The sequence below is a fragment of the Poecilia mexicana genome, unplaced genomic scaffold (genome assembly GCF_051168715.1).
Source record: "Poecilia mexicana isolate PSO_F unplaced genomic scaffold, ASM5116871v1 scaffold_19, whole genome shotgun sequence".
Lineage (NCBI taxonomy): Eukaryota > Metazoa > Chordata > Actinopteri > Cyprinodontiformes > Poeciliidae > Poecilia > Poecilia mexicana.
In genome coordinates, this window is record NW_028263388.1 from 23,161,320 (window position 1) to 23,178,523 (window position 17,204).

Below are 17,204 nucleotides of genomic sequence, written 5' to 3' on the forward strand. Positions count from 1 at the left end.
TTCATGACAGTTGTCACTCGGTAAATAATGACACTTTTAATGCAAAGTTGCTCTAAAAGTTGCATTAAAAGTTCATTAAAAATGCCAACTTTGCATTAAATTATCATAACTTACAAAATCATGCAAAGTTGGCATTTTTAATGAACTTTTAAAGCAAATTTTAGAGCGACTTTGCATTACAAGTGTCATTAGAATGACACTTCATGACAACTGTCATAAACATTCATAAAGACTTCATGTTCATGACAGATGTTGTTTGTGACAGTGTCATGTCAGTCCTATTCACACCCCTTCAAATAAAGTGTTACCAAAATGTTTAAGATGGTGATGGTGAGGATTGATAAAGTACAGTCATGTCATTTTTATGATTCATTAAAAAAAATCTGTCACGTTGTTCTCTGTGTATATACATATATAAACGATGTAAGGCAAACCAAGAAGTAACGCCTCTTATAAAGATATGAATGTATAGACACATTTCAAGATATTAAGTGAAACATATATTGACTAAACAGATTAATGTTCAAAAATTTATAATGTATACATAAATCAGCTTTATAAACTGGAAGCTGGAGAACAAAAACATTTCTTGTTTTAGTGTCTGAAAAAAAAAAAAACACTTTTCTGTTGGTTGCATTATGCGTTATTAGTTTAGAGTAGGACGTACCAACACGGTAAGGCAAGCCAAGAGGTAACGCCTCCTCTTCCTCTGTATTTTGGCTTCTCTTGCTCGTATCCGCCGCCTAATCTCCGCGACTCTTTCTTCAGCTTCATAGCACATCATTCCAGCCAGTGTAGCTAAGATTACTCGGTCCATTTTGAGTACTGATAATGATTTACCCTTACAAAGCCAGTTTTAAGCCGTTTGCTTACAACCGAAATTTGTAAACAAACGGTTTATTAACCGTAAAACATTTTAAACCTTTATTCATTAAAAAAAAAAAAAATTACATTGTTTCATATATAACTATAAAAATGAAATAGTGTGTAATTATTAAGGGGAAAGTGCTTTTTATTTTTATTTATTTTATTTATTAGGTCATTTTAAAATAAATAGTTTCTTGCTGCTATGACGTAACGGAGTTCGTATCTGTTCCAATTGCCGTCCTCGTACTCCCGTACTTGGTAGGACGGTCTTCCAGCCGTACTTGCCAAGAACGTACTTGCTAAGAACACAAGAACGTACTTGCTAAGAACACAAGAACGTACTTGCGTTCTTGAGTATTGAGAACGGCCCAAGTATAGCTACCTGTCTGGTCATGATTCCTGATCCTTGACCTTCAAAGTAAATTTTATTTTCCACGGATATTATTATTAGTGATTATTATTATTTTTTTTATTATTATTAGGATATTAGTGAATATTTACTAACCCATTTTTACAACTGCTGAGGTTGAATGCTGTACCATAAAAAAAAGTTAAGATCCTAAACTGAGGAAAATATAATACAGATGCATAAAATGGACAAATTAAGGCTTTTATCATCAGGGGGAAAAAAAGCATAAAAACTACACAATAAAATTCATTAGAATTTTTTTTATTAATCCCTTTCATAACACCACCTCTCCCACCATGTAAAACAAAAATTTATGACAAAATTATACTTCATTTAATTCAGTTTCAAGATCATTCCTTCAAATATTAACTTTATATACATATATGTAACCTTATATCCAACAGAGTTAATATTTCATATCCTGTGATATTACCAAAAAACAAATTATTTTTAAGAATCCCACAAAATAACTGAACATTGTATTAATCCCATAAATGTCATAAACACAATGGTGCACCAGATGTTAAAAAAGCAAAATTACTTCTATTTCTTGCCTAATTATGAGTACAAACCAAAACCCAGAAAACACCTCTTACTAACATGAATCATAAGTAACACAATTTATTGGATTTTAAACTGTGATTATTCTTTGATCTCAATTGACCAGAATTCTGGTCATCAGCAAACTGACAGTCAGGGTAACAACTGATGCCAAATGGCCTGTACCATCTGACGTCATCATCTTTGGATTAACACCATTTCTTTGGATTAGTCCACCTATGAAAAAAGAGATGCATAGATTTTGTCAATTAATTGGAATATAATTTTTGTAATTACAAAATAATAAAGATATGATAGAACTTCACCAGTATTTGGTTGTGCCCCGAGTACCAGTGGTCCAATTGACAGAGCTGCAGAGTCATGGTAAGATATGTCCCTCTTGAATAGAGTGTGATGACCCGGGTAGCAATGCTGGGGGGGGAAAAAAAGAAAAACAGCAACATTAAAGGTGTGCAACTTCAGTACATACAATATAGCCACAAAAAGCACACAATAAAACTTACAGCCCTGCAGTTGTTGCTGCTCAACAGACACAAGTGGACACTGCAGTGCAAGTAAATCTGTGTGTGGTTGGTGAAGGTGAACATCCTGAAGGAGAAACGAGACACAGTGGAGACACCGTTCTGAATCACCTCCACGGTTCCATCTTCTGGATTAGGACACCTGTGAAGCAGAAGCAGATGCATCAGTTAGACTGCCAACAAGAAGACACTGAAATAAATTATAAAGAATGACAAGATAGTCTCAATTACTGTGAAGTAATGAGATCCCAGCGGACAGGGTAGCTTGCTTGGTTGACTGGTGTGGCCCAGCAAGAGTCCAGAACTGTGGCAAATTGGCGCTGATCCACCCCTTCTGTTCGCACCTCCACGTAAAACATCTGATCAACTTCCAGTTCTATGTTTCTGTTAGTGCTGAAGGGGAAGTGGAAGCCTTCATCCTCATAGGGGATCATCCTCACACGATACGATCCAGTGCCAGGAAGCTTCTTCCTCAGAACGCTGCAAAATAAACATTTATGTGACCGACCACTTGAATGCATCTGATAATCTCTAGAGGATTCCATTGTAAAGAAAACAAAACCAATAACTGGTTATAGACATAATGGTCAAAGGAACCACAGGGAGAAACTGGTATGATCACCTCTCCACAGGGTTGATGCCCACAGCCATTGAGAGAGCTTGAGCCAGAGGGTAAACACAGCAGAAACGCAGATGAAGATTCCTCTGACGGCTGATCAAACCTCCATGAGGATCCACATTCCCCTGAATAGTGTTCTCATACATGAAGTGAGTTCCATTGCTCTAAACAGTGAAATGACAGAATGCTATCAGTCAAGTTAAGTAACATAACTGAAGATTTAAAGGAGATGTTCCAGTTCATGAACTTTACCCTAAGAGCTGTCCCACACAGATGGTTGTCATTGTCAAAGTGGAAGACGAGTCGTCCGTCCTGGAGAGTCCCGTTGCAGGAGATGTCTTGGAGATGGAGAGCACTGGAGTGGAAGCCCGCTTCAAACAGCTGGCAGCGAGATACTGACATGGTACCAGAACTGCTGGTGCATTCTATGTTTGAGTCTGCTCACCAGAGGGAGAAACATATTGAAGTTTAGAGACCAACTACACAAACTGATGCAGAGAAGCAAAGATTATGCTTCAAACTTGAACGTCGACAGTAAAGCACCGGTGAACAAATCATGTTTGGAACATGACTATAATTACAGTTCTTCACATGAAAAACAGAAGGTTTAAAAGGTGTTGCACTTACCGTAGCTCTCATTGTTGGGTCGATGATGGTGCTCGTCACAGAAGCAGCCGTACACACCATTTTTCTTACCACACCACTCATACTCTGCGCAGTCCAGCTGTTCACAGGGGTCCGTCTCAGCTGAGTCAAATATAGCAGAAAAGGCCAAGAAAGTTTCAAAACAAACATTGCATAAAAGCAATCAATAACGCATTGTTGTGATAATTTATTGAGCAAAACTAGCATACCACAACGCAAAGGAGAGCGCCAGTCAGGAATGCTTAGACCCAAATTGGTGCAAGTTTTCTCATAAGCAGAGACAGCTGAACATAGCATGCCATTGGCTGGCGTATAGAGACAGAGATCGTAAACACAGGAAGTGAAAAATGGTTGGGGGTCAGAATGCAGGTGACAAGAACTGAATGGGCCGCTGGTGTTGGTGATGACTCTGCAGAGATCTGTGTATTCTTCTATGAAGCGGCAGTCACTTAGTCCATCACCACTTCTCTCATCAGTGGATCCACATCTAGAAAAGTCGTTAGACATTTAAAAGATTTTAGAGACAGCAGACATATGCACAAATGTTTGCAATTGTTGACATTTTATCAGGTAAAGGCAAATAAGTGGAGCATGAGCTCACCCTGCTTGGCTTGTCTCTGATCTCCAGCTGTGGCCAAACTGGTTGTCGTTTTCCGCCAAAGTACCGTTGGGCAAAGCTTTGTCATCAGTGGGATCACCATTGAAGTTCCCACACATTCCACTGACTCTGTTCTGATAGTTGCGGCCCATCCTGACCAGTAAAGTACTGGAGCCATCAAACTGGACTACAACATCGACAGCATCAAACACTATGTAACTTCCCTGCCTCGTCACCTGACCAAACGTTCCTGCAGTCGTGGGAAGAGAAACCTCTGTCCCATTTACCTGTTATGATGAGAGTTCAGAGAGTAAGACCAAAGGTTCTAAAACAAAAACTTTTTTTTTTTCTGAACTTAAAATAAAGTTTACCTTGACTCTCTTGTTAGATCCGAGCCTGACATGAACACTCTCTGGAGGATTTGAGAGGTATATATCAACTGTTGACACGAAAGACACAAGGTTGTTTCCTCTGTGCTTGTTGGTGGCCACGACTTTGTACTGAGTTTCATTGCTGCTGTGTCTCAAACTTTCAGTGATGATGTAAGAGCATGATCCCTGAAAATGAGCCAAGGCTCCATCAAAGGTGATGTAATGTGGATCACCCCATACAGTACAGGTAGACATGGCATCATAACAGCCCAGATGGCCATCTCTGATGGTGCACTCTTGTGCAGGAGTGCATGATGAGGGACTGCAGATCAGGACATTGGGTGCACGACATTCACATCGTTGGGAGCAACCGTCTGTCCAGAAGGACTCACCGGCCTGCAAGATGAGAAACAAGTGAAAATACTAGGTTGTGTGACAACATTAAGAATATATGAGCCTTGAGGTAATAAGGAATGCACCATTGCAATGCTTCTCTGACTGAAATCATAGTTGTAAAACTGCATCATGCAGAACCTGATTCATTATTCACCCTTGTCAAGTTCCCACTTAATGGAAAAGTTTTCAAAGTGAGTGTCAAACAAAAGTCTGAGATGATGTATATAGCCTATCCTCATACTTGAGTTTTGACTTGAAAGCACGTACCACCCAAATAATTACATGGTAATTAAAATAAATGTGCTAATGCTAATATTGGCAGATTTATAAAATCTTAAAAAGGTAATAAGACATGGACAGAATTTTAGTGCTTTTGTAGTCATAGGAGCACTCAAAGAATTTCACACTATTGCCACATTCACCCAATCACACTCACTTACAAACATACATTCATAAATCAATTTGCAGATTGGTAGACAGCTAGAATCAGCATTAAAACCTTCTGGCTGATGTCTGAATATATAAGTTAATTCCACACGAGACCATTTTATTTGGTGAAAGATACCTGTTTATTCTCGTTTGTTGTATTTTTTTGGTTTGCATTTGAAAACTATTCTGTCCTTTTGGCTAATTTTGGACTAATGGCTGCTTCTTATCTATGTGCCTTTAAGCCCAGTGTCAGCCAGCCTCTTCTTTTGTCTTTGTGAGACAGAACCATCCTTGCTTGTAATTGTCAGAACAGGTGAAAATGACACTTTCACATACCAAGAAATTTTACCCAAAGAGATTTCTGAATGGCCGCTAATCAACCTTTTTGAAATAATGTCTTATTGATTTTGCTGTGATGTCACACAAGGAGGCATTATGTTTGATTTGTTGCCTTGAAATGCAACACCTCCATGATGTTTAGTTTTTCAAAGCCATTGAGCAAGTATTACTTTAGGTCTTACGTGCAGATTCTCAGCTAGTTTATCAAGAATAAAGTGAACTGAAATGACCTACATTGAAGTAGAATCCATCATATTGGCAGCCACAACTTTCCACAGGGACACAGCTTGATCCACTCCTGGAAAAACCTTCATCACAGAAACATCCCTCAGAGCAAACATGGTCACAGGCAGCATTGATGCTGCTGGCACAGGTGTGGCCACAGTCTGTTCCACACAGCTCATAATGGCTGTTGGCTGGGCACTCAATTCCTGAGGAAAAAAAGGGCGGCAAGTTGCTCAAAACAAGTTCAAACATAGGAGATGGCATATTTTGAGAGACTTTTGAGGAAGATGCCTGTTTTATTGAATACTTTAGTAGCACACAGCCTTCCATACTCACTGCAAGTGGTGTTTCAAACAAGTTCAAACATAGGAGATGGCATATTTTGAGAGACTTTTGAGGAAGATGCCTGTTTTATTGAATACTTTAGTAGCACACAGCCTTCCATACTCACTGCAAGTGGTGTTTTGCCTCCAAGGGTAGACTCGGACATTAGCAGACTGACAGGCACTGACGTACGTCTCTAGAGCCCTGCACAGAAGATCACTGCCTCGATTTCCCGACACGCAGACATCAAAGACGCAGTCACTGAAATATGGTGCTGGATCCACCTCCTCGTGGCAGAAGCTGAAGGGGCCGTCAGCTGCCTGAATCACCTCACACTGAGCCCTGGCGAATCGATCATCATTGCATTGTGCACATGAAGAGCCACAGCCATCACTACAGGTGTAGTTCCCAGGAACCTTCCAAGCTGCTCCAAAAGCATCTGCTGAGTTGGACAATGCTCCACTTGGGGTGTGGAAGTCATCATTTGGATTTCCATTAAAGTTTCCACAAAGTCCACACATGTTTCCTCTGATCAAGATAAGAAAGACTGAATCAAAATGTTGAACACTTAAATGACAATGAAACAGACAATGATGATTTACTCTTTTTACATTCCTAAAAAGGTATTAATTCAATAACTATAGGATTGAAGAAAATGAAACTTAAATTAAAGCTGTGCTGAAGAGTACATAGGCTACCTGTAGCTTGGGGGTACAGAAATGGACACCGTGCTACTTCCATCGTACATGACGCTCAGTCCAAACTCTGTGTTGACAAATGTTTGAGATCCACTTCCAAAAATTGACAGGCTTCCATTGAAGACAATGGGCAGGTTTCTTGTGATTCCATTCACCTGTGAAGAAAAAAATGTTATGGCAGACACACAACTGATATTTCTGGACTATTACTGATGTGCATAATAAAGAACTGAACAGTTCTTTGGTAATGTACTAAGAAAAAATGTTTTTGACTTTGAAAAACTAATTTCCAATCTACTTTAACTATCTTTAAATATCTTCCATCAGAGACAGCCTGACTTACCTCCACAGTACCCCTGTTGCCTCTTGACATGTGCACTTCATAGCCCAAGATATCTACATAAACTTCCGCCGTGATAGAAACTGGCAGTCCAAACCACGGTTCATTCTTTGCTTTCACAGAAAATTGATGAAGGTCCACAGTGTCATTGCAAACTGTTGCCAGAACATAGCGGCAGGTTCCCTGGAAGTCGTAGGCCTTGCCATCAAAGGTCAGGTAGTGAGGGTCTCCAGAGGCAGAGCAGGTACCATGAGGGTTGGGATGGCAGCCAAACTCACCATCCACAACACTGCAAGACTCCTGAGGTCCACATGCATTTGGGGAACACTGGGCTATACCAGTTACACCATTACAAGTGCAAAAGCTCTGACATTCTTCCCCATCCCAGAACTGTTCACCAGCTTGCCGATAGCGTCCATCATGAAAGCATCCACAGGATGTTGGAGGCACACACTGGTTACCATTGAGGACAAACCCATCATTACACTGGCATCCCTCTTGGCACTGAGTGTCACAAGTGAAGGGGAAAGAGAGGCTGGGGCAGGAAGACGGACATGAACTTCCACAGAGTTCATAATGGCTGTTTGATGGACAGGTTAGTTCTGTTGGGGGGCACAAAGTGAAAGAAGTAAAAAGTGATGAATATGTACATTTCAAAGGCATCTCTATCAAATGTAGTTCTAGAACTTACCACAGCCAGTTGCATTCCTCCACTGTCCCAGGGATACGCCGTTATGTTGACACATCAATGCATAATCTCTTAGGACCTCACATAGTGTTGATGTTGGATCACTGGAGCCCTGGAGGATTTCTACACATGCATCTACCTGCTGCCATGGGTTCACTGCAGCCCAGCATGATGTAAATGGTCCAGTGGGTGAAGTAAGAACTCCACAGTACTCAGTGGAACTGAAATTGGTTGCAGCGTTACGAGGTCTGTTTTCCACGCAGTGATCTGCCAGGGAGCCATCTCGCCAACTGTCCCCAAACACCTGGGAGTCACTGACCAGAGTGCCGTTGGGTGTACGGAAATCATCATTCTGGTCACCATTGTAGTTTCCACAAAGTCCACCTAGTAAACCACTGTAGACACCTGGTGCAGTGACACGGACAAAGTGAGGCCAGACAGTCTGCAGAGTTACACCAAAGTCTGTGCGAAGGATGACACTGTGAGTGCTGCTTTGGAAGATGCGGATTCTGTTGGACCCAGTGCTGAATGGCAGTCTGATCAGCTGTCCATCAACCTATAACACATTAAAAAAAACTTTAGAAAAGTTTTTGGGGTAGATGTTCAAAATATTACAAATGCGTGAAGAAATCAAATTTTGCATTTTCTCATTAGACAAAGCTTCCAAAAATAATTCTTACTCATAAAAAAAATGTTTTCAATGTATTAATTGTATGTAGCTCATTTTGCACAACAGTAAAAGGGTAGCAGAGCTGATAAAATCTTGCTAATTTTACTTCTTACTTTTAACACATATTTGGGTTGTTTTGATTAAACAGAGGCTCAAGATCAGTCCACTAAGGGTCAACACAGGATATGCAATATGTACACTAAGTTTGATCAAGTGGTTTTGTTAGCATAGTTACATCAAGGATATTATTCACTCTTCTTTATTAGTTTTTCTTTTCAGATATTCCTCTTGTACAGGCTGACCATCATCATTGTCTGTGAATATTCCAGTCAGGATCAAATGCTTTCTCTAAAAATTGGTAGCAAAATCTGAAACTTACACTATGAAGCAAAATTTTGAATCTGGCTGAAGTAGAATACAATTGATCTTAATTATGCATAAAAGTTGTGGAAATTATGATAATTATAATAACCCGAAGTCCTGGTTATAATGCATTGCAGACTAACTCTAAATGTTATATTTTTTATGACATTTGCTTAGTGTTTGAAATTTTATGAAACATTAGTTTGTTGTAATAGTCTTTAAACAAATCTGTTATTATACTTCATTGTATGTTATATATTTGTTTAATTTGTAGAAAATGATTTCTATCACTCACCTTAACAGTGCTACTACTTGCCATCTCAATAGCAACTTGTCTTCCCTCTGCCTCAAACTTTAGCACATTGGAGAAACCCTGTGGCCCCTGTGGAACCTTTTCCACAGTAATCATGAAGTGTGAGTGATCAGAGGATCCCATAACTTTGGCAAGGGTCAAGCGACATGCTCCTGGGTACTGGTACATCACTCCATCAAATGTATGATATGATCCTGGGCCTCTGATCCAACATGTTGCAAAGCTGTTTGGCGTGCATCCTCTTTCTCCATTCTCCACCCTGCAGGACTCATGTTGACCACAGCTGTGAGAGCTGCAAGTCATGGAGCCATAGCTGCATGTACAGCGCCTCCCACAGTCTGCATCCAGTATGACAGTTTCTCCTGAGCGGTAGTAGTGACCCTCAAAGCTGCAGCCACAGTCAGCATGAGGGACACAGACCCCTCCACTCAGGAGGTAGCCTGAATTGCAGACACAGCTCTCTTGATTAGGCAGGGGGCAGTTGTCAGTGGAATTGGGGTTGACACATGTAGATGGACATCCTGTACCCTGGGCCTCATAGTGGCTATTGGCTGGGCAGGGGATTTCTAAACACAAGAAACATTTATTCTCAAACTTTGAATATTTAACAGCCTTAATTTTAAAATTGAGACTGGCAGACATACCACAGAAGCCAGGACGCCGCCAGCTTTGTGGCTGGATCCTATTTTGTTGACACTGACTTGAGTAGACATTTAGGGCTTGGCACAGAATGGGCTGATACCCTCTGCCAACGCAGAGATCATACACACAGCTATCCACAAAAAATCCTGGAGGGAGTTGTTGATGGCATGCAGCAAATGGTCCTGTGCTGTTCTCCAGAATACCACAGTGGGCAGAATTTCTGTATAGTGTTGCCTCAGATTCTGTGCAGCCGGCACAGGCCAGACCTTCACACTGAGGGTCACAACCAGGCTCATCATCACCAGATGCTTTCCAGCTGTTGGCAAAAACCACATCAGAGCTCACCACTTCACCTTGAGGGGTTCTAAAGTCATCTTCAGGGCGATTGTTGAAGTTTCCACAGAACCCACATGTGCTATTTTGGTAAGTGTAGGGCAAACTGATCCGGACATATAAACTTCTGTCATATGACACCATCAGGCCAAAGTCAGTGCTGACGATCACAGAGAAACCTGACTGATAAACCTGGATAGAGCCGTTTCTGAGGGAAAACGGAACTGTTACAAAGCTTCCATTGACCTGTAGGGATGACAACAAAAATAGTTACAAATATAGACAAAACACAAAATGCAGGGTCTATATTACAGAACATAAAAGTGTCCTGTTACCTTGGCCTGACTCTGATCTCTTTTAACAAGCTCAATAGTTTCATCATGGACAAAGACTTTGACCAGTTGTGTCCATGAAACATGCCTGCTGCCCTGATGCCCGTTCTTCCCCTCCACTCTGTAATAGGGCAGTCCGTTCTGACACTGCTCTGACAGAACGTAAGTGCATGTGCCTTGAAAGTGAAACACTGAGTTGTCAAAGGTGTAGTAATGTGGATCTCCACTGACGGTGCAGGTTCGTCTTTGCACTGTCTGGCAGGAGTACTGAAAGGCAGCTGGCCGACAGATTTGGGAGAAGGAGCAGGGATTGCTGGAGCATTGCAGCCCTGCTCTGGTGCAGGTGCACTTCTGTGCACAGGTGCTGTCACTCCAGAAAAAGTCACCAAGTTGAACAGGCTGACCTTTAAACAAGGAAAGAACAAAAGTCATTTCAAGGCTGCTTTAATGGCGAATTAGTTTGTGGTGTTTCTGACATCACAGTTAGAATGACCTAAAACAGGGGTGTCAAACTCCAGTCCTCGAGGGCCGGTGTCCTGCAGTTTTTAGATGTACCACAGGTACAAAACACTGGAATGAAATGGCTTAATTACCTCCTCCTTGTGTAGGTAAGTTCACCAGAGTCCTGCTAATGACCTAATTATTCTATTCAGGTGTGGTGCAGCAGAGGCACATCTAAAAGTTGCAGGACAGCGGCCCTCGAGGACTGGAGTTTGACACCTGTGACCTAAAACATAGGTGCCAAAAGTTCTCCAGAGTCCTGCTAATTATCTAATTATTTTATTGAATTGTGTCAAGACACATCTAAAAGTTGCAGGACACCAGCCCTCGAGGCCTGAAGTTTGACCTCTGTATTTATAGAGGAAGAATTAAACTAACTTAAGAACTGTTTTGGGTTCAGTACTCTTATTTTAATAGCAATGTTGTTCTACCAAGAGGCACGGATTGGAGTTTTCCCTTATTTCCATGATACATGTGCTTATTGTTATGAAGCAGTACTCTTGGTGAATTTGTGCTCCTACCATTAAAAGTGCAGCCTCTTGAACCATGATCTACTCGAAATGCCCAGCGACCGGGTACGTTGACGTTGCTGTTGAGACTAAAGGCTGAATTAGGTCCAGTGGCGTTACTAGAGAATGATCCAGGGATGGTGAAGTGGTGAGTGGAATTGATCGTATCATATCCAGCCTGCAAAATACATATGCTTAAGTAATTTTTTTCATGTTTCATAGAAATGCATATTTACTGGGACAAAGAGAAGGAAAATAAAACATATATATGTATTCATTAGAATGTGTCTAACCTGTACAGACATTGGTGTGGAGGCTATTGACCCATAATTCATCAGCACAAATGAATAATGGCCATCAGTAGTCAAGACTGCCTGAAAGGTTGTTTGCTGGGAAAAATACATGTATTTATTGAGAATTAATTTGCAGATTAACCAAAGGCTATCTTTTTGTATTTGTACATCTAATACATTTCAGAAGTTAAATATAGATCACTTACTGTTCCAGTTGTTGGAAAATAGGCAACTTCATGCCATGTTGCTATAAAGATCCAGTTGGCCTGAAAGTTAAGATCTGGGAAGTACGCATTGATGTCTTGTGTAACTTTCTGGAGAAGAGAGCCATTGGTGTATTGAACATAGTAGATATCACCATTGCGTGTGTTGTCTAAATCAGTCCAGAACGGAGCAATGATGTCTGTGCTTCCATACATCGGAAATTGCTGAGGAGAAAAACTTGACCATGGATAATCAAAGGTCAGATGTCCGTTGTGGTTCACCTAAGAATAAGAGCTATAAGTTAGGTATCGTTATTTATACTTTTTGTAAATGTTTACATTTTGTCTTGAGGATTACAATAAAATGAACAGTGAATGAAAGTACATGCAATCTTGTAACATACATAAATCTGAGAGTAAGACTGCCCAAAAAATTTGAAGGTTCGTAGGAGTGAAATTATAGGTGAGCTTCCATCGTCTGATCGAGAGCTTATTGTTCCTTCAAGTGGGTAGAGGGGTCCTGCAAAATACAAGAGAGAGCACCTGATTAAATTAATTGAGATAATAACAATCCTGACTGTACCATGTGAACTCCACTCTACCAAGGCCTGCAATAAATTTTCCAACTTCTTTGCAGAGAAAAAAAATAATAATAAGATGGTTAAACTGAACATCAACACAAAATCTAATTCCCAAATGTCATGCCCAAGCATAATAAATGCAGAGAAAAAGGTTAAATTTAAACAACACAACTATGAAAGATGAAAGGAAACATTATATATCAGTCAGACTCATCCTCCTGCTGTCTTGGTAGCCTACCCTCAACTTTAGAAAGACAAATCCAACTCACTCAGATTCTGGGTTGTCATGTCAGCTGTGAAAACACAGATATGAATGAACATAAAATTTACATAATTAGTATCAATAAATAGTTTTTTTTATGTGGCAATGTTTAAATCATTACTTTCATTGGAATCACTAAAATTTTTCCACTGTAGTCTATAACTATACTTATGTATCAAAGCAATAAAGAAAAAAGACAATATCCAGAGGAAAAGTCAGAGTGTCGGTCTAAATGACCTTGGTTCTGAGTTGTCTCTCCAGCTATAAAAACACACAAAATTTAGATGATTGTCAATAAAAAAAGGCCTGTGTTTTTGGTGTGGTTTAAAACATTACATTCACTATAATGACTCACATGTTTCTATTGTGAAGTACAGGTATACTTGTATATCAATTAATTACATAAAGAAAGCAAAGGGGAAAAAACTAAATCTAGAGGTAAAGTCAGATGTTATTTGGTTACTTTGTGTTTTAGAAATGAAAACATTATAGTAATAACTTTATGTTTAAATAATCTTCTGTTAAACAATTTGCACCGTGTTTTTAAACAATTAGTAGACAGATAAATGAGTCTAAACTGTTAAGGCTGAGTTGCCTCTCCAGCTGTAAAAATACACAAATACCATTGGACATTAAATTAAGACACTAATATCAGTAAAAAAAGACCGGTTTTTGTGACAAAGTTTAATGTATTACTCTCATTGCAATAACTATGCTTCTAATGTAAAATAGAGGTTTACCTAATTAAAAGATTCCTACAGAACAAATAGACAGAAAGGTGAATCTAACTCACCCAGAGCTGTCGCCCAAACTGTGAAAACACACAGAAATCAATTAATTTAATAATTATTGTAAATAAATAAAAAATCCATAGTTTTGTGAGGCAATGCTTAGATAATGTTCATTGTCCATTGTAATATACAAGTGTATTTATGTATCCATTAATTAATTAATAAAAGCAATAAAGAAAAAACAATAATATCTAGAGGCAAAGTGTTGGTCTAAACCTTCAGCTTACCTTGATTCTGAGTGGTTACTTCAACTATAAGAACAAACAGACATCATTGAAGTATAATTAAGACAACTTGAACATTAAATTAAGATAAATTATGTCAATAATTTATTGACATAATTTATGTCAATAAATTATGACATAATTTATTATGTTTTTTTGTGTGACAAGGTTTTTTGTGTGACAAGGTTGAAACCATTACTTTCAGTGAAGTGACTTAGCCTTTGTGTTTTACAGTCTAATATACAGGTATCATTTTTACAATTAAGGAATTAATTGTAAGTAAGAATAAGAAAATAATATTCAGATGTAAATTCAGCGGTTATTTTATCACCTTATTAAAACATTGGTATAAACAATCTTTTCTGTTAAAATATAAGTAGACTGTAGGAATTACATTATAATATACAAGTATACCTCTGTATATTAATAAAAGCAATAAATAAACAATATTTATCAATCAGTATTTTTTCTAATGTAATACACAGGTGTCTTCTAACAATGAATGAATTAATTAATAATAACAATAACAAGTATAATAATATTTAAAGATTAAGTCAGAGGTTATTTGACCACTTTATATTTTAAACTTGAAAGCATTAATATAATATATTGTAGTCTTTAAACAATCCTTTGAGCAGATATATAGATGTATAGATTGGTAGATGAGTGTAGACCTGTAGCTTACATTGACTCTGAGTTGTCACTCCAGCTATAAAAACACAGAAATAAAAATAATCATTAACTTAAAATTAACTAATGTCAATAAATTAGACATTAGTTATTCATTTGTGTGCCATTACTGACTCAGATGTTTCTAATGTAATATACAGACATACTTATTCATCAATGAAATAATTTAAAAGAAAAGAAGAAAAAAAATGTAATCTGGAGGTAAAGTCAGAGGTTATTGTATTACGTTGTGTTATATATGGGCAACATGTTGTGTTTAAACAATTTTTTGCCTTCTGTTAAAATTCATAGTGTTATGAGACGATTAAAAGAGCATACACACGGAGATATAAATAAATATTAACTTTCATCTTACCCAAATTCTGAGTTGTTGTCCCAGCTATAATACACAGACATCAGTGAACACCAAATTAAGATAACTTTTTACCAAAACCAATGTTTTTACATGTGCCAAGATGTAAAAAAACAAATGTGTGTGTGTATATATATATATATATATATATATATATATATATATATATATATATAGCACGAAGTACATATAGTATAATACGTGAAGTACGGATAGGTTCATCTTACCCAGGTTCTGAGTTGTTGTCCCTCCAGCTGTAAAAACACAGGTATCATTAAACTTTACCTAAAATAATGAATGTCAATAACAAGACCGGTTAACAACACCTTACCTTATAAGGTATCATTTAAATTTAAATTTTGAGCAATTTTTCAGCATTATAACTGTTTAACAAATAATTTACTCATTATTAATGATAAAAAAGTTATTAAGGCAACAGAAAACCTGCCTTTTTAAAAAAAGATAGACAGACGGACAGACTGTTAACTCACTTTGGTTCTGAGCTGCCACTCCAGCTATAAAAACACACAGACATAGTTGGACATAAATTTAAGATACATAACGTCACTAAAATACCTCTTTTTAAAATACCAAATGAAGTTTTACTTAAACTGGCTTTGAAAATTAAAATAACTAATATCAATAAATAAGACTTTTTTTCCCTTTGTGTGGCAATGTTCAGACGACTACTTGCATTGGAGTAAATAACATTTTTGAAATATAATATACGCAAACATTTATCAATTAACTATGTGTTTTATTTTCATAATAATACAAATAACAATGTATTATATTATTTTAAATGTTTAAAAACATCTAAGAGATTTATTTCGACTGTTTCACTTTTTATGAGTATTAGGATATGATTGTTCTAAAAATTGCTTCCTTAGATGTTTTTCATTAATACATGTTTGCTCCTTGTTGTTCTCTACTGTATTTAGTAGATTTTTATTATGTATTTTCCTTACTTTTTTTCTGCTGTATATGTAGACATAACATCAAGCAACTTTTTGGGGGAATTTTGTGGTCTTTCTAAAAACATACATAATTAGTCTTAGTGAGGAAAATGCTCTAACAGAACGAAAATGATATATTTATTGCTGCTGAGACGATAATAGTTCAAATGTATATTTTTATGTTTACTCCTTAAATGTAAAAGTAATAACAATATCCAAACACTGCAATGCTGGTATTTATGCTCAGAGGTTTTGTGTTTCACATCTCTGGATAAATTAACATAGATGCATTGATTTGAGTTTGACCAAATCCCTCCCCCCCCCCAAAAAAAGACCAATTATAGCAAAATCTAGATTTATTTCGCATGATTGAGGTCAAACTGTTGTGTTCACAGCCAAATAGACTTTAAAAAGAAACTGGAAGAAGTTAAATCCAAAAGAAATCCTAAGAAAGAAGTGGCAACAATTTATCCAGAAGTTAATATAAACAAACCACTATTATTATAATTATTATTCTTTTAAAAAACAAAGAAAATGTCACATCCAAAATTCAGAGTAACCATAAAACTGAAAAATTAAGTCTAATTTACGTTCAATAGTCCAAATAAATGTTTTTTTTTCTTCCTTTCATTCAATAGAAGTAGTTACTTACCGATAGCTGACAGCAGCAGGACTGGCAGTATGACTTGGCCTGCCATTTTTCAAATGTCAAACCTGGTTTAAAAATGTAAGAATAAACTATTACAACATTTGAAAACATATAGATCAAGATATGCATCAAAATTTCCAGTCAAAACAATGTTTTTTCTTACCCACAGATTTATATAAAGTAAAATATTACTGATAGCAATTTATCTCCTTTTTGCTCAACCAAAAGTTTAAATAGTATTGTTCTTATTGGCAATAAACAGACCTACCTTGTCTAGTTGCCTCTCTGTTTTGGAAACATCTCGAGTGACAGAACTGGGCGGCAACAAGGCTTTGTACTGCAACAGCTGGCACAAGTCCAATATTCTCGTTTTTCTGGTTTGTGGTACTGAAATCACATACATATATCATCACAATACATCTGCAAGGTCAAGTTCAAGTTAATTAGACTTGTCTGTTTCTCTGTAATGTCTGAGGACGTGTGTTGTATTCTGTGTTATATATTATGGTT

The 17,204-nt window shown here is 37.7% G+C and overlaps 1 protein-coding gene across 1 annotated transcript; it reads right to left on the reverse strand.

Annotated features, from left to right (window-relative positions):
* Positions 1–1,521: 1,521 nt before the first annotated feature.
* LOC106912764 (alpha-tectorin-like) lies at positions 1,522–16,759 on the reverse strand. The gene is made up of 30 exons (XM_088000944.1): positions 16,698–16,759; positions 15,581–15,604; positions 15,317–15,343; positions 15,093–15,116; positions 14,733–14,756; positions 14,051–14,074; positions 13,826–13,843; positions 13,040–13,063; positions 12,594–12,709; positions 12,193–12,471; positions 11,987–12,082; positions 11,706–11,871; positions 10,687–11,087; positions 10,021–10,597; positions 9,359–9,942; positions 8,034–8,586; positions 7,346–7,944; positions 7,003–7,157; positions 6,432–6,832; positions 5,990–6,186; positions 4,592–4,987; positions 4,224–4,507; positions 3,832–4,109; positions 3,605–3,724; positions 3,230–3,414; positions 2,981–3,141; positions 2,590–2,838; positions 2,341–2,500; positions 2,143–2,248; positions 1,522–2,053 (listed from the first exon to the last, which is right to left on the reverse strand). The coding sequence occupies exons 1-30, from the start codon at positions 16,741–16,743 to the stop codon at positions 1,932–1,934; spliced, it is 6,396 nt and encodes a 2,131-aa protein (XP_087857070.1). The 5' UTR covers positions 16,744–16,759; the 3' UTR covers positions 1,522–1,931.
* Between the last annotated feature and the right edge of the window lie 445 nt (positions 16,760–17,204).